Here is a 21,010-nt window from a genome sequence, read left to right on the forward strand (position 1 = left end):
TGATCTAATCAAAAAGACGTTTGTTCAAAAGGGCTTCAAATACAAATAAACTTTGATTTTAATTGATCGTGCAAAAAACAGTTTAGTAAATGTAAAACTTTGAAAACCAAGGGGGATCTAGCCAGTAGGTAAAATCCTTGGGTCAAGCTGATTTGCTCCAATTTTAGAGAGAGAGAGGGACTGCATCACAGGCATAAAACTGAGACAGCAAATAGCTTGTTGGTCACTCTGCTCTGGACAAATTGGAACTTGAATCTCATGTGGTAAATAACACTCTCTCTAAACTTAATACCATTTCAACAAGATTATAAAAACAATTCTGCTTATCTCCAAAGGAACCAAGAAGTACATGTGTATGTGTAAGCGCATGTGTGTGTGTGTTTATCAAAAAGTCCTGATATTTGTTGAGCTAAACCAAGAGGTAAGGCAAGTCACTAACTGTCCATGTCACTTTGAAGTTTTCGAAGTCTCATTCTGGTATGATATTCCGGTCATAAAACAATGTATTTCTATTATTATTTAATGAGATTCTTTCTTGATTTTAGGCATTAAAAAGCCCAAGTAATTCTATAATATGGAAATTTTGTCAGGTACATATTACGATCTTAAGCTACATAAATTAAGCTCTAAACAAATATTTTTACGATAGTTTATCTTCAATTAACAAATTCACATTTTCTTATCATGAAATAAAAAATAAAGTCATTTAAACATTTTTTCCACCTTGCATTCTTCATTAAAAATATCTGCTGTTTTAAAAAGCATCAGGGGACGTGTAGTGAAGAGCGGAAAACCATAACCACCCTGCCAATACCCAACTGCTCAATAAAAGGATCAAGAAAGTTTGGGCAATACTTTGTAGTATAAAACAGAACTCCCTCTGAGTTCTATGCAGATAAAGCTATTATTGATAATTTATAAAATAGTCACAAGAAATCACAAATGATATTATTCATACACAGTATGTCAACCCACTTTTTTCCATAAATACTTAATATTTAGAAATTTGAGGGGTTATTTTTATTAAAAGTATTTGCTATTTAGGTTTTAAATTATTTCATTATGTGATTTTTACCTGGCAAGTTATAGGATATCAATTTAGAATGCAAGATGAAGATGGATGTTGGAGAGACATATAAACATTTACAACCAGATTCCTTTTATTAATTAGGTAATAATCAGGTATATTTTCATGGTCTGTTTCTAAAATCTATGAATCCATCTAACATACTAATGTTGAGACTTGCTTTTTTGATAAACTTACAGATTAAAAAAACAAATATAAGGTTAAAATTAAATTATGGTAACCACTGATTTATGAATACAGTAGGATACACGTGAATAAGTTTTCTTTTCCTCTACAACATCAACTAACCTTGGTATTTCATTTTCTTCCCACCGAAATAAAGTACCAGTAAGAGAATTTCCTGGTAGCCGATCCTTGCAAGATCCAGTTGGATGCAATGGATTACCTAGGAACAGAAAGGTAAAAGTGGAGAAGTTCTACTTTTAACTTGCATATAACTACCCTTTAAGTAAAATAATATATGACCTATATGTCTAGTTCCTAAAATTGTGTCCTAAAATTCACACACAGGTAAGAATACATATGCACAGTTGAGAGTAATGGTTCCAAACGAAGAGGGGAAAAATGTATTTGCAATATATGAATATGAGAGAGAAATGACTACAATACTTTCATACTAGAATAAAATTATGATACATCTAAATGTACCATTGTGGCAGGTATGTTTAAAATCTCATTTTTTAAAAAAAAAGAAGAATTAAGAATTTTTGTAGAGTTTAATCTAAATTCCTAGGATATCCTGTATGGGTCTCAACTAAAATTCTAGTGGGAAGCAGATTCCAGATAAAAATAAAACATACTTTAATATACTAATCCCTGAACAACAAAAAATACACAATGCATTCCAAAAGTAATGGCAGTAACAGTGAGTGGAAACCTGGGGCAAAAGCAAATATAATGACCATTAGTACAATACTACTGGTACTGAAGAAGGTACAACACATGTTTGCTTAGTTGTCCCAGTTTCAGAAACTGAGTCCTGGGGTCATGCTTTGGAAGTACTCTCTAAATTTTAGCAACTTTTCCGTGATCTCTTGTGGGAATTTAAATCTTCACATAAGAAAAAGCCTGAATGAGTGGCACAGAAAGAATCTTAACATTAAGAAAGATATTAAAATCCCTGACTACAAAACATACTACAAAGCTACAGTAATCAAAACAGCATGGTAACGGTACAAAAACAGATGCACAGTGCTCGCTTCGGCAGCACATATACTAAAATTGGAACGATACAGAGAAGATTAGCATGGCCCCTGCGCAAGGATGACACGCAAATTCGTGAAGCGTTCCATATTTTTCATAGAGGACAAGTGAGATTTGGTGGGTGCCGACAGCAACGGAGCGACAAATATAAGTGATCCCACCCCTGGCCGCTGGAAAAGCCCATAACACCGTTGCAGACCCCAAGGAGAGAGCGCATCTAGGTGGGCAACAACAGTAGGCACCTGCAGCCTGAAGCCCCCCTGTGACGGCCCCCACGGCAGAGGAGGGAATCCAAAGGTCCACTGTGGCTACGAAGAGGGGCCCAGGCCCAGTTAGCAACTACGGACAGGGTTCCTGGTTGGTGCAGTATAAACAGCTGCTCCCCCCACCGCAGCAGCTGAAACAAGTGAAAGGAGCAACTAAACTCTATCTCCATGCGGAGGCACAAATCAACAACATCAAGAATATGAAAAAATACATTAAATCTCCAGAACAGAAAGAAAGTAACAAATACACAGAAAACAATCCCAAAGAAAATGAGATATATAACCTAAATGATGATGACTTCAAAACAGCCATCATTAAGATTCTCAATGAGTTAAGAGAGAATTCTGACCGACAACTCAACGAGTTCAGGAGCTATGTCACAAAAGAGTTTGATACGATAAAGAAGAACCAAACAGAAATATTGGAAATGAAGAACACAATAGAGGAGATTAAGAAAAATCTAGATGCTCTGAACAGTAGGGCCGATAATATGGAGGAAAGAATTAGCAATTTGGAAGATGGCAATATAGAATTGTTGCAGGCAGAGGAGGAGAGAGAAGCAAGACTTAAAAGAAATGAAGAAACTCTCCGAGAATTATCAGACACAATTAGGAGATGCAACGTAAGGATTATAGGTATACCAGAGGGAGAAGAGAAGGAGAAAGGGGCAGAAAACCTATTCAAAGAAATAATGGCTGAGAACTTCCCAAATCTGGTGAGGGAGATGGATCTTCAGGTGACAGAAGCCAATAGATCTCCAAACTTTATCAATGCAAGAAGACCAACTCCACGGCATATAGTAGTGAAGCTAGCAAAAGTCAACGACAAGGAGAAAATATTAAGGACAGCCAGGCAAAAGAAACTAACCTACAAAGGAACCCCCATCAGGCTATCAGCAGATTTCTCAGCAGAAACTTTACAGGCTAGAAGAGAGTGGAATGATATATTCAAAAATCTGAAGGACAAAAATCTACAGCCGAGAATTCTCTACCCAGCGAAAATATCCTTCAAATACGATGGAGAAATAAAAACTTTCCCAGATAAACAAAAATTAAGGGAGTTCATTGCCACAAAACCTCCTCTTCAGGAAATCCTCAGGAAAACCCTCATTCCTGAAAAATCCAAAAAAGGAAAGGGGCTACAAAACCAAGAGCAGAGGAGATAAGTAGAAGGACAACAACAGAGAGTAGCAGCTCCACATCAGAACAGATTAAACCATGGGACGAGAAACAAAGGAAACTGAAGAAAAGTGGAAAACAAGACACAAAATGGTTGTGGTAGGCCCCCACGTCTCAATAATCACTCTAAATGTAAATGGATTGAACTCCCCAATCAAAAGACACAGAGTGGCAGGATGGATCAAAGAACAAGATCCAACAATATGCTGCCTCCAGGAAACACACCTCAGCCCCAAAGACAAACACAGACTCAGAGTGAAGGGATGGAGAACAATACTCCAAGCTAATAATGAACAAAAGAAAGCAGGTGTCGCTATACTAATATCAGACAAGGTAGATTTCAAAGCAAAACAGATAAAGAAAGATAAAGAGGGACAGTATATAATGATAAAAGGGACTCTCCACCAAGAAGACATAACACTTATAAATATATACGCACCCAACACAGGAGCACCAAAATTTGTAAAGCAACTCTTAATAGAACTAAAAGAAGACATCAACAACAATACAATAATAGTAGGGGACCTCAACACACCATTAACACCAATGGACAGAACATCCAGACAGAAAATCAACAAGGAAATAATAGAATTAAATGAAAAATTAGACCAGATGGACTTAATAGATATATATAGAACACTTCATCCAAAAACAGCACGTTACACATTCTTCTCAAGTGCACATGGAACATTCTCAAGGATTGACCATATTTTGGGAACCAAAGCAAACATCAATAAATACAAGAGAGTTGAAATAATATCAAGCATCTTTTCTGATCCTAATGCTATTAAACTAGAAATCAACTACAAGAAAAAAGCAGAGAAAGGTGCAAAAATGTGGAGACTAAACAACACGCTTCTCAACAAACAATGGATCATTGAAGAAATTAAAGAAGAAATCAAATTTTATCTGGAGACTAATGAAAATGAGAACACGACATACCAAATCATTTGGGATGCAGCAAAAGCAATCCTAAGAGGGAAATTCATCGCAATACAGGCCCACCTCACTAAACAAGAAAAAGCTCACATAAGCAACCTCAAACGACACCTAACAGAACTAGAAAAAGAAGAACAAACAAAGCCCAGAGTCAGTAGAAGGAGGGAAATAATAAAAATAAGAGCAGAAATAAACAATATTGAAACAAAAAAGACAATAGAAAGGATCAATGAAACAAAGAGTTGGTTCTTCGAAAGAATTAACAAAATTGACAACCCCCTAGCCAGACTCACCAAGAAAAGAAGAGAGAAATCGCAAATTAATAAAATCAGGAATGACAGAGGAGAAATCACAACAGATACCAATGAAATACAAGAGATCATAAGAGAATACTATGAAAAACTATATGCCAACAAATTGAACAACCTGGAAGAAATGGACAAATTCCTAGACTCCTACAATCTCCCCAAACTGAATCAGGAAGAAATGGAGAATCTGAATAGACCAATCACAAGTAAGGAAATAGAAACGGTAATCAAAAACCTCCCCAAAAACAAGAGTCCAGGACCAGACAGCTTCTCTGGAGAATTCTACCAAACAGTCAAAGAAGACTTAATACCTATTCTCCTCAAACTGTTCCAGAAAATTGAGAAAGATGGAGAACTCCCTAACACATTCTATGAAGCCAACATCACTCTGATCCCCAAACCTGACAAGGACAACACAAAGAAGGAGAACTACAGGCCGATATCACTGATGAACATAGATGCAAAAATCCTCAACAAAATTTTGGCAAACCGATTACAGCAATACATCAAAAAGATTATACACCATGATCAAGTGGGATTTATACCAGGGACACAGGGATGGTTCAACATCCGCAAGTCAATCAACGTGATACACTACATCAACAAAATGAAAAACAAAAACCACATGATCATCTCAATAGATGCAGAGAAAGCATTCGACAAGATCCAACACCCATTTATGATAAAAACCCTCAGTAAAATGGGTATAGAAGGAAAGTACCTCAACATAATAAAGGCCGTATATGACAGACCCACAGCCAACATCATACTCAATGGACAAAAGCTGAAAGCCATCCCTCTGAGGACAGGAACAAGACAAGGGTGCCCACTTTCACCACTCCTATTCAACATAGTACTGGAGGTGCTGGCCAGAGCAATTCGGCAGGAAAAAGAAATAAAAGGAATCCAAATAGGTAACGAAGAAGTAAAACTCTCGTTGTTTGCAGACGACATGATCTTATACATAGAAAACCCCAAAGAATCCACAGAAAAACTATTAGAAATAATCAACAACTACAGCAAAGTAGCAGGGTATAAAATTAACGTGCATAAATCAGTAGCATTTCTATACACTAACAATAAACTAACAGAAAAAGAACTCAAGAACTCTATCCCATTCACAATTGCAACGAAAAGAATAAAATACCTTGGGATAAACTTAACCAAGGAAGTGAAGGATCTATACAATGAAAACTACAAGACTTTCTTGAAAGAAATAGGCGATGATATAAAGAGATGGAAAAACATTCCTTGTACATGGATTGGAAGAATAAACATAGTTAAAATGTCCATACTACCTAAAGCAATATACAGATTCAATGCTATCCCAATCAGAATCCCAAGAACATTCTTCACAGAAATTGAACAAACAATCCTAAAATTCATATGGGGGAACAAAAGACCGCGAATTGCTAAAGCAATCCTGAGCAAGAAAAACAAAGCCGGCGGAATCACAATCCCCGATTTCAAAACATACTACAAAGCTACAGTGATCAAAACAGCATGGTACTGGTACAAAAACAGGTGCACAGATCAACGGAACAGAATTGAAAGCCCAGAGATAAAACCACACATCTATGGAGAGCTAATCTTCGACAAAGGAGCAGAGGGCCTACAATGGAGAAAAGAAAGTCTCTTCAACAAATGGTGCTGGGAAAACTGGACAGCCACATGCAAAAGATTGAAAATTGACCATTCTTTTTCACCACACACCAAAATAAACTCAAAATGGATCAAAGACCTAAAGATTAGGCCTGAGACAATAAGTCTTTTGGAAGAGAATATAGGCAGTATACTCTTTGACATCAGTTTCAAAAGAATCTTTTCGGACACTGTAACTCCTCAGTTGAGGGAAACAATAGAAAGAATAAACAAATGGGACTTCATCAGACTAAAGAGCTTCTTCAAGGCAAGGGAAAACAGAATTGAAACAAAAAAACAGCTCACTAATTGGGAAAAAATATTTACAAGCCACTTATCTGACAAAGGGTTAATCTCCATAATATACAAAGAACTCACACTGCTTAACAACAAAAAAACAAACAACCCGATCAAAAAATGGGCAGAGGACATGAACAGACATTTCTCAAAAGAAGATATGAATATGGCCAATAGACACATGAAAAGATGTTCATCATCGCTAATCATCAGGGAAATGCAAATCAAAACTACACTAAGATATCACCTTACCCCCGTTAGATTGGCAAAAACATCCAAAACCAAGAACGACAAATGTTGGAGAGGTTGTGGAGAAAGAGGAACCCTCATACACTGTTGGTGGGAATGCAAACTGGTACAGCCACTATGGAAAACAGTATGGAGATTTCTCAAAAAGTTAAAAATAGAAATACCCTATGACCCAGCCATCCCATTACTGGGTATCTATCCTAAGAACCTGATAACAGATATCTCAAGAGTCCGTTGCACCCCTATGTTCATCGCAGCATTATTTACAATAGCCAAGACGTGGAACCAGCCTACATGCCCAGAAACTGATGATTGGATAAAGAAGATGTGGTATATATACACAATGGAATACTACTCAGCCATAAAAAAAGACGAAATTGGCCCATTCACAACAACGTGGATGGACCTCGAGGGCATTATGTTAAGCGAAATAAGTCAGTCAGAGAAAGACGATCTCTATATGACTCCACTCATAGGTGGAAATTAGTATATTGAGAAGGAGATCTGATCGGTGGTTACCAGGGAAAAGGGGGGGTGGGGGGAGGGTACGGAGGGGGAAGTGGTGTACCCACAACATGACTAACAAAAATGTACAACTGAAATCTCACAAGCTTGTAATCTATCATAACATTAATAAAAAAAAAAAAAAACAGGTGCACAGATCAATGGAACAGAATTGAAAGCCCAGAAATAAAACCACACATCTATAGACAGCTAATCTTCAACAAAGGAGCTGAGGGCATACAATGGAGAAAAGAAAGTCTCTTCAACAAATGGTGCTGGGAAAACTGGACAGCCACATGTAAAAGAATGAAAATTGACCATTCTTTTTCACCATTCACAAAAATAAACTCAAAATGGATCAAAGACCTAAAGGTAAGACCTGAAACCATAACGCTTCTAGAAGAAAATATAGGCAGTACATTCTTTGACATCAGTATCAAAGGATCTTTTCGGACACCATGTCTTCTCACAAAAGGGAAACAATCGAAAGAATAAACAAATGGGACTTCATCAGACTAAAGAGCTTCTTCAAGGCAAAGGAAGACAGGACTGAAGCAAAAAAACAATCCACCAAAACTGAGAAAAAATATTTGCAAGTCATATATCCAACAAAGGGTTAATCTCCATAATATATAAAGAACTCACACAACTCAACAACAAAAAATCAAACAACCCGATCAAAAAATGGGCAGGGGACATGAACAGACATTTCTCCAAAGAAGATATACGGATGGCCAATAGGCACATGAAAAGATGCTCATCATCATCGATCATCAGGGAAATGCAAATCAAAACTACACTAAGATATCACTTTACACCCATTAGAAGGGCAAAAATAACCAAAACAAAAAGTAAGAAATGTTGGAGAGGTTGTGGAGAAAAAGGAACCCTATACACTGCTGGTGGGAATGCAAACTGGTGCAGCCACCATGGAAAACAGTATAGAGATTTCTTAAAAAATTAAAAATAGAAATACTATACGACCCAGCCACCCCACTACTGGGTATCTATCCGAAGAACTTGAAATCAGCAATTCCAAAAGTCCCATGCACCCCTATGGTCATTGCAGCATTATTTACAATAGCCAAGATGTGGAAGCAACCTAAATGCCCATCAACTGATGACTGGATAAAGAAGATATGGAATCTACTTAGGCATAAATGGAATACTACTTAGGCATAAAAAAGGATAAAAGGGCCCCATGCACAACAACATGGATGGACCTTGAGGGTATTATGTTAAGTGAAATAAGCCAGATAGAGAAAGACAATCTCTGTAAGACTCCACTCATATGTGGAAGTTAAACATGTAGACAAAGAGAACAGATTAGTGGTTACCAGGGGAAGGGGGGAGTGGGCACAAAGGGTGAAGGGGTGCACCTGCAACATGACTGAAAAACAATAATATGCAATTGAAATTTCACAAGGTTGTAAACTATCACAATCTTAATAAAAAGTAAAAAATAAAAATAAAAAAAGAAAGACATTAAATTTACAATGCTCTCCAGCTAAATTTAATACTTTGATTTTCTTACTTGGTTAGCTTGATCACAAAATGGTGTAATTAGGCTGAGACCAGGTATTACTATTTCAGCAAAACATATGTAACTGATTCTACACACTTTCAGAAGTTTTTAAAGATTTTGCTGTTATGTAGCTAGGGCATTTAAAAAAATACTTTGCAAGTTGTAAATTACAACATAAATATTATTTTCTAATAAATTCATATGAATTAAGAATCTACACAAGTGTACTGATTCAAAACTATCTATCACATTATAAAAATTCACATTTTTACCTACACTGTATGTATTGTTTTAACATATTTCCCTAAAGAACATGTAAACTCTCCAATTTAAATATACATATATAAACATGAAATTTCTTTTCAACTGTGGATGTTAAAAAATGTAATATAAAGTGCCTCTGTGCTGTTCAAAATATTTACTCTATTTAAGTACTTCTATACTTCACCTTAACAACTATAGTAAGTAGCACCATTTCCATTTTATTTGACAACGTATTATATAATTGAATACTGAGACAAAATTGCATATGCATATATAATATTAAAATTTCAAAATCTTTTTCACTTTTGATTTTACTCCACTTTCAAAAGTAAGATAATGTTGGGGCTGGCCCCGTGGCCGAGTGGTTAAGTTCGCGTGTTCCGCTGCAGGCAGCCCAGTGTTTCGTTGGTTCGAATCCTGGGCGCGGACACGGCAGTGCTCATCAGACCACGCTGAGGCAGCATCCCACATGCCACAACTAGAAGAACCCACAACGAAGAATATACAACTATGTACCGGGGGGCTTTGGGGAGAAAAAGGAAATAATAAAATCTTTAAAAAAAAAAAAAAAGTAAGATAATGTTATGTACTACATTAACTTGTCTTATAAGACAAAAATGTTGTTATGCATATATAAAAACTATATATATTAATTTACCATAAATTGTTTACTGTCAGTTTAACCGTAATGTATCCTAGGTAACATGACAAAATACAAAAACATGATTCACCTGTTTCTTCCAAGATTTCAGCATAACCTTTCATCTTATACAAAACAAAACAAAAACCTGAGGGCTATTTAATATAATAGAGATAAAAATTTTATTTCATCATATTTGCAATTTCTCTGCTTTTAACCAACTAAATTTTATATATTTCTGCCTTCACATCATAAAAATCTTCCCTATTAAAAAAAAAGAAACCCTTCTAATTACCATTCTAATACTCAACTAACTTTTATAACTAAAATAAATGTCCTAATGTTTCTGATAATTCAAAGTGTTCTCATGCTTTTTCACCTATGGAAACAAACTTTTGTGAAAATTACCTCCTTTTTCTATAAATACCTCCTGTACATACTCTAGAACCTTTTCCATTCTTCAATATTTCTTGAACTCTCAGCCATATTTGACATTGATACCCAACCTGTTATTCTAATTTTTTGCAATAACCTTTTTATTTTGGAATAATATTAAATTTATAGAAAAGTTGCAAGGATAGTATAGACAGTTTTGATATACTGCTTACCAGGTCTCCCCTACTGTTAAGATTTTATATTACCATGGTATACTTGTCAAAACAAAGAAACTGACACTGGTACATTAGAATTAAGTAAACTAAACTACACACTGTATTTGAATTTTACCAGTTTTCCCACCACTGTCTGCTTTCTGTTTCAGGACCTCATCTAGGGCATCACATTGCCTTGAGTTATGTCTCCCTAGTCTCCATCAGTCTATTTCTCAGTCTTTGTTTTTCATGACCTTGACGAGGTTGTGAGTACTGGTCAGGTAACCTGTAGAATAGCCCCCAGTCTGGGTTTGTTTGATGTTTTTCTCGTGATTAGATTGTGGTTATGGGTTTTTGGAAAGAATACCACAGAGGTGAAGTGTTCTTCTGATCACATATGAAGGCGCACATGATATCCACATGACATCACTGGGGATGTTAACCTTCAATAGTTGGGTAAGGGACAGTTCTATGGGTTTGACGAATGCAGCGTCACACCACCGTGTCAGTACTGTACAGAATAATTCCTGCACTCTAAAAGTTCCTCTGTACGTTTGCTTCGTGGTCAACACTCCCCTCTTCTCCACATCCTGGAAACCACTAATACGTTTTCCATCTCTATAGTTTGCCTTTTTCAGAATGTTATACGAATGAAAGTGTACAATTTGTAGCCTTTTGGGTCTGGCTTCCTTCACTTAGTAAAACGCATCAAAGATTCATTGATGTGTGAATCAATACCTTGATGCTTTTTATTGATAAACAGTATTCCATTGTATGGATACATCAGTATTCTCCACTGTCCTGTTGAGTGGACATCTTGGTTACTTTAGATTCTTAGTAATTACAAAAAAAGCCACTATAAACATTTGCATACAGGTTTTTGGGTGGACAAGTGTTTTAAATCACTTTGGTAAATGCCTAGGAGTGCAATCACTGGGCCACACAATAAATCTGTAACATTATGAGAAACCGCCAAACTGTCTTCCAAAGCGACTACACTATTTCACATTCCTCCCAGCAACGAATGAGAGGTGCTGCTGTTCCACATCCTTACCAGTCTGTCTTATTGCTAGTTCTTTTGGATTTTAGCCATTCTAATAGGTGTGTAGTGGTAGCTCTTTGTGGTTTTAATTTGCATTTTCCTAATGATATATAATGCTGAGAAATATCTTTTTGTGTGTTTGCTATCCTTACATCTTTTTCACTGAAGAGTCTTGTTCAGGTCTTTTTTTCTTTTGGTGAGGAAGATTAGCCCTGAGCTAACATCTGTTGCCAGTCCTCCTCTTTTCACTGAGGAAGACTGGCCCTGAGCTAACATCTGTGCCCATCTTCCTCTATTTTATATGTGGGACATCTGTCACAGCATGGCTTGATAAGTGGTGCATAGGTCTGCACCCAGGATCTGAATGTCCAAACCCGGGGCCACCAAAGTGCAGCACACAAACTTAACTACTGTGCCACCGGGTCAGTGCCGGTTCAGGTCTTTTGACCTTTTTTAATTGCATTGTTTGCTTTCTTATTGTTCAGTTTTAAGACGTCTTTATATATTCCAGATACAAGAACTTTATCAGATATGTAATTTGAAAATATTTTCTCCAAGTCTGTGACCTATCTTTTCATTTTCTTAATAGTATTTTTCACAGAGCAAAAGTTTTTAATTTTGACAAAATCAACTTATCAATTTCTCCCTTCATAGATCATGCTTTTTGTGTTGTATTTAAAACCTTATTGCCAAATCCAAAGTCAAGCAGATTTTTCCTTTGTTTTCTTCTAGAAGTCTGATGTTTTACATTTCATTTAGGTCTATGACCCATTTTGAGTTAATTTTTATATAAGGTGTGAAGTATGTGTCTGTGCTCTTTTATTTTCTGACATATAGCTTCTGGATTCCAATGATTCCAGAACTATTTGTTGAAAAGACTATCTTTTCTCCACTGAATTACCACTGTACCTTTGTCAAAAACTAAGTTGACTATATTGTGTGGGTCTATTTCTCGGCTCTGTTCTGTTCCATCAGTCTATGCGTCTACCCTTTTGCCAATACCAGCCTGTTTTGATTGCTGTAGGTTTAGTAACTCTTGAAATTGAGTAATGTGAGTCCTTAAACCTTTACTCTTGAAAATCCCTACATTGGCGGCGGGGGGGCGGGGGGGCGGGGGCGGGGGGAGGAGGATCTCCTAGGTAAGAAATAAAAGATTGAGGGGAAACAAACTCTGTATGGAAAAAGGTTAAGCAGTGGATGGTTCTCTCTCTCTTACTTTCCTTATATCTTCCCTCTTCCTTCCTTTATTTGTTAGTCTCTTTATGGAGAAAAAGGGAAGATACTGGGCAGACAGCCTACCTCATCCTTCATTAGATGATTCTCTTTTGGGGATCCTAAGGACCAAGGGACATCTATTTATTCACACAATTTGGTGTATTTTAAAAATTTTATAGTACTGTAAGATTTTTGAGAAGATGAGAAAAACTAGCATTTAGTAAACCATAAGTTGTCATCTAAACCTGAAGTTAGTATTATCTAGTAGAATTAGTTACGAACAAATGAATTATTTTGGTCTACTTACAAGCAGACTCATGCTGGTCATAATGCTTCAATCTTTGTGGATTTAAATGAAAGTGTAATTATTTAATATAAGTTGTCACTACAAAACAATCTCTTTTTAAAAGAACTATTGCATCTAAGTTGTTTCACATAAGGATATTATCAGCATGTTGGAGAGACAAGACAAACACAACTGTAAGTGAATATAACATTATACATTAGAGCATTGCAAATAGCATCACATTTAATAAAGATTCTGAATTACAGTTTTTCAAATCACATCTAATAATTTCAATATCTGAATTCTTTGTAGGTCTGGGATGTGTGTATGTGAGCATGTGTGCATGTTAGGTTTTGCTCATGGAGACAGCCTTCTCGTGTGACTGGTATGTTCTAAATTGTGTGCTAAACATATTATACTTGAAATTTTACTTTGAGGAAGAATTTGAGACCTAAGATAAAGATAATTCCCTCTAGAGAGGATCTGCATTTGCCTCTGCCATATCTGAATGTACTACTAGAGCAGCACCACCTCAGATCAAATTCTAGATTTGGGAAGCTCTTTTAGTCCCAGGGGATTGAAACTGGGCTGAAATGTCTCAAAGGTTGTTGCACTTCCTAGGTGGTGCTCAACTTAAGGGCATATCTATTTGAGACCCTACCTTACTCTGTGCAGGGTTCTAACCTGTCCAGCAGGCCCCAGGCTTTTGTTTCTGTCTCCCTCACCTAGTAAGGCTGTCTCAATGGAGGTTCTAAATTTTCCAGGATTAGCAAACTCCTCAGGGCAAAGAGTGCTTTCAGCACTCTACTCCCTCTGTCAGCCAGTACTTCTTTTTTGTTTTATAATCTCTTTGATACATTTAAGATTAAAAACAAAATTCATATCTAGCCTTTAAATTGTTTTTAGTAGGAAGGTTGATCCTAATAACCTAGCCCACTATTCAGGGAAAAAAAAAATCCTCCTTGGTTACTTTTCAGAGTACAGTTTGGATATGACAGAAGAAATGAAAGGAGTTATACCAAAAAGAAAAAAAGGGCTGGTGAACTACAAGACAAAAAATGCTAACCTCTGGTTCAAGAAGTTTGGCAGTGAAGGAAAAGAAAAAAATTTTAACAGAAAGAACAGTAGAATTGGAGCAAAATGTTGGATTGATTTTGTATTAAGTAGAGGAGATGGAATCCAATGAGAATAAAAGGCTAAAGATGCTAGACCATTTGACCCAGATATTCTATTCCTAGGTGTATGCCCAAGAGAAATGAAAACACACGGCTACACAAATACTTGTACATGAATGTTCACAGCAGCATTATTCATAATAGCAAAACGGTGGAAACTCAAAATGTCTACCAATTGATGAATCCATAAAGTGTAGTGCAGCCATAGAACGGAATATTCTTTGGCCGATAGAAAGGAACAAAATATTCATACATGCTACAACATCAGGATGAACCTTTAAAAGACTAGGCTAAGTGAAAAAAACCCCATATGATTCCATTTATATGAGATGAGCAGAATGGGCAAACCTACAGAGACAAAGTAGATTCATGATTGCTAAGGGGTGGGAGACATGGGAAGATGGGAGTGACTGCTAAAGACTATGGGGTTTCTTATAAAGGTGCTAAAAATGTTCTAAATTTGACTGTGGTGATGGTTGCACAACTCTGTGAACATATTAAAAACCACTGAATTGTCCTTTTTTTTTTTTTTTTTTGAGGAAGATTAGCCCTGAGCTAACATCTACTGCCAAGCTTCCTCTTTTTGCTGAGGAAGACTGGCCCTGAGCTAACAACTGTGCCCATCTTCCTCTACTTTATATGTGGGACACCTGCGACAGCATGGCTTGCCGAGTGGTGCCATGTCCGCACCCGGGATCTGAACCGACAAACCCGGGGCTGCTGAAGCAGAACGTGCAAACTTAATGGCTGCACCACTGGGCAGGTCCCTCCCTGGATTGTCCATTTTAAATGAGTGAATTGCATGATACGTGAATTATATCTCAATAAAACTGTTAACCAAAACATTTTCTTTTGAGATTCTTTTCCTGATAAACTCTAATACCACTTTGCATATTTCTTTTTATTCTTTATCCACTCGGCACTTATTTTCTAAATACGTATTATTCTATAAATCATCAATTGCATAACACTTGTTTCAAAGCTTTAATTTGAACTTGCGAAATTAACCTTACTTTTCCTTCTTGCTTTTCGGAACTTGACAGCAGCCAGATTAATTAAATTCATTCCATACAGATTGTAGTCAATGAAGAGCTGTAGGAGGTAGGGAATATGCGCTTCATGAGGCTGGTAATATCTATTCATTATGGCTCCACTTTGCAAAAGTTCACATATCCTAAATCAGAAAAAAAAAGTTATGTCATAAAATTATGTTTCCTAAAATATAGTGAAATAATGATTATACTAATATAGAGAATAAAATACATTATACTAGCACACAAATTTTTCATTTCAACTTTACTGGAAGTTTGTATTTTGTTAGAAATTAAAAGTTTAAATCAAGTTTTAAAGAAAGCCGTGTACTCTGAAAGAAAATGACAAAAAACTTCTTGGATGAAGAATATTTTGACTTTTAAAACCAATTTAAGACAAACTACATTAAAAAACCAAAATGTCAAAAAGTTTTTGAAATATGAGTTTTCCTTTTAAAAACGCAGAAAAAGTTTTCAAAAGATTATACAAAAATTCTTAAAAAAGGAAATATGACTCAATCCACCACTCAGGGATGTTACTATTGTAGTATTTTTCTTCCGAATTGTTTTTTCTTCATGATGGGGAATACAAACAATAGGCAATTATAAATAGTGTAAGTGCCATGCAGGGCAAGTATATGAACATCTAGAAGGAACATTATTCAGACCGAGGTGCAGAGGGAGTGTCTACAAAACTTTCTTGAAGAGAAGTCGCTAAGCAGGAGACCAAACGATGAACTGGAGATACTTTTTCTCTGAAGAGAGGAAGAGCATTTCATGCAAATAAAATTGCACACATAAAGGTCAAGAGAAAACATGGCTTATTCAGGAACTGAAACCATTGACTGAGGGAGGCCTAGTGACAGAGGCTGTGGTTGGTGAGAGAGGCTAGAGAGGTAACGAGAAATCAGGTCATGCAGAGCCCATTAAGACACGTGAAGAGGTAGTGGAATTTGCCTGTGAAGTGAAGAGTAGGAAAGTGAAGTGAGCAGGTTAGCTAGCGAACGCACAAGACTAGAGCTAGGGAGTGAGGAGTGAGAAGGCTACTGTGGAAAAACTAAGATGATGGTGACTTTGACAAGGATCACAGAAACGTGTTGATTCAGGAAGTATATAAGGAATAAAATGGTCAGACCTTAACGACTAACTAGACATGGAAGGTGTATAGAATAGGAGTGGAGGGTAATGCCTAGATTTTTTGCTTAAGCAGCTAGTTGCGGTGCTGCATTTACTGAAATAGAAAGGACTAAAAGAACACAGGTTTATTTGGAGATTTTCCTTTTGGAGAGGGAATAAGGATAAACTCAATTTTAGACATACTGGGCTTTAGGTATAGTGGGGTATTTCATACATTCTCTGAAAATATCAGAAATAAATGATAATGAAGATGAGAATAAGAATAATTTTATTAACACAGCAGACGCAGCTAACGTTTTTGAGCACTACATACTGAACACTCTGTTAGGTGCTTTAAATGCTTAATCTCAAGTAATCCTCACTAAAAATCCATGGTACTATCATCCCCATTTTATAAATAGAGAAACTGAGTGTTAGAGAGATTAAAAAGTTGTCCAAAATCACATGGATATAAAGCGGAAGAGCTAAAATTCAAACCAAATTTTCTTTGACTGGTGAATCTTCACTCTTAACTACGGTGCTATTCTATTTATCCGGTAGATGGTTTGATACCTATACTGATCAAGAGCTTTGGAGGGATAGTTAGGCTACTGATACACACTCGGAAGTCAAATGCATAAAAATCAACAAAAACCAAACCAAACCATGGGAGTAGTTAAGGCTACAGAGGGAGGAGACATACAGAGAGAAGAGACGAAAGCCTGAGACGGAACCCCAGGGAACAACCACAGATGTTAAAAGAGGAACCAACAAACTGGCATAAATATGAATGATCAGATGGGTATGGGGAAAGCCAGAGGAAGTTTATAGCAAAGAAACCAATATTTGGGATTATTTTAAGGCACAGTAAGCATTGAGACGAGGTCAAAAGGTAAGGACAAAAAGGTGTTAACTGGATTTAACATGGAGGTCATTAGTGAAGGCAATTTTAGTGGAATGGTTGGGGTAGAAGCCATAGCAGAGTATTAACGAGTGAATGGGAGATAAGAAATTGGATACACAAAGTACAGATAAATCCTTCTGGGGGAAGAGCTATGAGTATGAATGCATGTGTGTAAAATTAACAGAGTCTTATTAAAATCTAAACGGTGTGGAAAGGGAGATGGGGATAACTGATAAATGGAAAAAAAGGTCAAAGAGAGTAGATCTTGAGCTTTGGAGGTGAGAGGGAAAATCTTTCACTGTAATAGGCAGCAAAAAGGAGAAAATGAATGTTAATAGAGTTTAAGGATCTTTGACAGAAAATTAAGAGAAAATATTCCAGTGTTTTCAAACCTTTTGGTCCAAGGAAATTTTTTCACTCTTAAAAATAACTGAGTGCACCAAAGAGCTTTTGTTTATGTTGTTCATACACATTGATATTTACCATATTAGAAGTTAAAACTGAGAAATTTTTAAGAAACTTATTTACTAATTTTAAAATAATAATAAACCCATTATATGTTAACACAAATAACCTTGTTTTATAAAAAATAACTATATTTTCCAAAACAAAAACAATTTAGTGAAAAAAGAGAAACTGGTTTATGTGTTTGCAAATCTGTTTAATAGAAGACAGCTGGATTCTCACATCTGCTTCTACTCAGTCTGTTGTGATATATTGTTTTGGTTGAAGCATATGAAGAAAATCCAGCCTCACACAGATATGTGGCTGGAAAAAGGAAGGTAACTGAATAGCACTTTCAGATAAATGGTGAGCTGCTTCTTTGATACTACATGGAAACGCAACAGAGTGGTAGTTTCTCAGAGGTTCGCAACAATGCAGAATTTGAAACCGGATCCATGAACTTTTTGTACCATTACATTAAAATCTATTGGTCTGTCTTATACTTTGAATAATTTTACCCATGCATGATTTTCTAACATCATGCACTGGTCATTTGGAAAATATAGGTCCACTAAGTTATACAGATATTCTAAATGTTGATACACTTCATTAAACAATATAAAAAAAATCATTTGTTAATACTATCACCTATCTCATCAGAAAGATCTTTAAGTACTAGAAAGGTTTTAAGTTCACAGTAGCAATAAAGTTTTCCAAACTTTTAATGTTTGCTTAAAAGCTCAAATTTTATCATTGGCAACAAACACTATGAGTTTTCTTCTTTGAAGTGACAGGCCCACTTTGTTCATTTTCAGAAGATGTCTGTGAGAGAGGTAAACCATTGTAACTTGACTTGGGCCAAGGTGCCAGCAGTTTTACCCAGCAACAGCGAACACAGTGAAGAAGGTGAATCACATCTTAGTACTATTATGAAAATAATTTTGACAATGCATATCCCCTGAAAGGGTTTCAGGAGTCCCCAGTCCACACATTGACAACCACTGTTCGAGACTGATGGGTTCTATTTTCTCCACGAAGTAGGAGACAAAGCCTCAGAAGGAGCTTTACATTTGAGTAAAGAGTGTGGAAAACGGTTAGGAGAGAATTAATAAGAGAAAAATAGAAGGCAGGGCAGAGCCCAGGTGAAGTTGAAGACCATGAATTTACAGTGCTTTTTTGTGGTATCCTGCATAACCAGAAACCAGACTTTAGCAGAGAGAAAGCAAACAAATAGATTAATCCCGAATTGACGTCTTCACCTGGCAGGCAAAGGAGTTGAGAAGATACAGAATATAAGATGGAAAGGAAATAAATTAATTGTAGGAGGAGGCTACAAAATGGGGTAGTAGTAGTGGGGCCAAGGAGTTTGAAGCCTAAAAACAGGTAGAGTGGGAGTAACTCAGGGACAGAATTAAAAAGACAACAAAAACCAGACATAAAGGACTTACTGCAGCCATGAAAAAGTTCTAAAACTGAATTAGAGTGATAGATGCCCAACTCAGTAAATTTACTAAAAATCACTGAATTGCGACACTTAAAATGTGTGAATTTTGTGGCATGTAAATTATATCTCAAAAATTTGTTTTAAAAAAAGAAGACTAGTCAGAAACCAGGAAGTCTGCATTTTAAAGCTCAGAGTGGGGCTGGCCCAGTGGCGCAGTGGTTAAGTTTGCACGTTCTGCTTCTTGGTGGCCCAGCGTTTGCTGGTTCGGACCCTGGGTGAGGACATGGCACTGCTTGGCAAAAGCCATGCTGTGGTAGGTGGCCCACGTATAAAGTAGAGGAAGATGGGCATGGAAGTTAGCTCAAGGCCAGTCTTCCTCAGCAAAAAGAGGAGGATTGGCAGCAGTTAGCTGAGGGCTAATCTTCCTCAAAAAAAAAAAAAAAAAGGTAGGAAAGTTTCAGGGTGTGTTTCAGGGTCAGAGAATTTCAGGGTCAAGAGAGTAAGCAGTTTAAGAAGAATGGAAGTAAAGATCATAGGAGATGGGCAAGTAGATGAATCAAGAGGCCAGTCCCCAAACGATATGTATAGTGTTCATTTATTCATTCCACAAATAGTTACTGACTAACTACTATGTGCCAGACACTATTGTAAACACTGGAGATTCAGCAGCAAACATAGCAGAAAAAAATCTTTGTCCCTGCGGACTTACCTTCCAACATGATACCAATTTTATACAGAAATTTTTAAAAGAGGATATGTGCATATAGATGTATGAAAAATAGAAGGACGTACACCAAACTCTTAAAAGTGATTGTTTCTAGGGAAGAGAGTTTAAGAGAGAGGGTAAGGCTCATAAGTTGCACTTGAACATTTTACATATATACTATAGCCAATATTTACACAGCACTTATGTATCAGGTACTGTCCTGAGTGATTGACAGATATTAACACATTTGATCGTCAGAACAATGTGTATTAACATCAACCCTATTTACAGATGAGGAAGCTAAGGCACAGAGAGATTAAATAACTTGCCTAAAGTCACCCAGCTAGAAAGTAGCAGAGACAGATTTTGATTGCAGGTAATCTGGTTTCAGAGTCTGGACTCTTCACCACTACATTATGTTTTAGTTAAATACCATAACGCAAACGATTCATGTATAAAGGTACTATAAAAATTAACAAAAAAAAAAAAGAGAGAAAATATCTTCTTTCATAGAACCCTGTTCTTTTCCTTAATTGCATGTATCACATGTTTGGTTACATACTTGGGTTGCTTGTTTACTGTCTGTCTCCCCTGCTAGGCTGTAAGATCCCTGAGGGCTAGAACCATGCAAACTGTGTTCACCACTGTTTACCCAGCAAATTCCATAATGCATCAAATATAAATGTACACATTTTAGAAATATTAAAAAATGAGTAAATGAATGAATCTGTCAATAAATCAGGGAATTTCAGATAGGCACTATGATAAGCTAACTATATAATTTAAAGCAAACTTATTAGAAATAGTTTAATAAGTATTTGATGCTACAGTCAGAAGGAAGAAAAACAGATTTATACTTCAAATAGAACTACAGTTTACAGATTATTTATAAAAGACACATGCAAATTTTATTCATGGTTTCCTCTCTAGCACAATTGGGGATGAGAAAGAGGAA

The 21,010-nt window shown here is 36.4% G+C and overlaps 1 protein-coding gene and 1 non-coding gene across 5 annotated transcripts in view; one reads left to right on the forward strand and one right to left on the reverse strand.

The window, feature by feature from the left end:
* Nucleotides 1–21,010, reverse strand: part of REV3L (REV3 like, DNA directed polymerase zeta catalytic subunit) — a 178,605-nt gene that overhangs the window by 101,864 nt on the left and 55,731 nt on the right. For all 4 annotated transcript variants that reach the window (XM_070225413.1, XM_070225412.1, XM_023650935.2 and 1 more), the window contains 2 exons: nucleotides 15,424–15,584; nucleotides 1,376–1,472 (listed from right to left, as the gene is read on the reverse strand). In XM_070225413.1, coding sequence (XP_070081514.1) covers nucleotides 1,376–1,472; nucleotides 15,424–15,584 — 258 coding nt within the window. The remainder of the gene's footprint in view (nucleotides 1–1,375; nucleotides 1,473–15,423; nucleotides 15,585–21,010) is intronic.
* Nucleotides 2,279–2,385, forward strand: LOC111775509 (U6 spliceosomal RNA). Its single transcript, XR_002811216.1, has one exon. It is a non-coding gene; the product is annotated as a U6 spliceosomal RNA (small nuclear RNA).

The sequence above is a fragment of the Equus caballus genome, chromosome 10, assembly GCF_041296265.1.
Source record: "Equus caballus isolate H_3958 breed thoroughbred chromosome 10, TB-T2T, whole genome shotgun sequence".
Classification (NCBI taxonomy): Eukaryota; Metazoa; Chordata; class Mammalia; order Perissodactyla; family Equidae; genus Equus; species Equus caballus.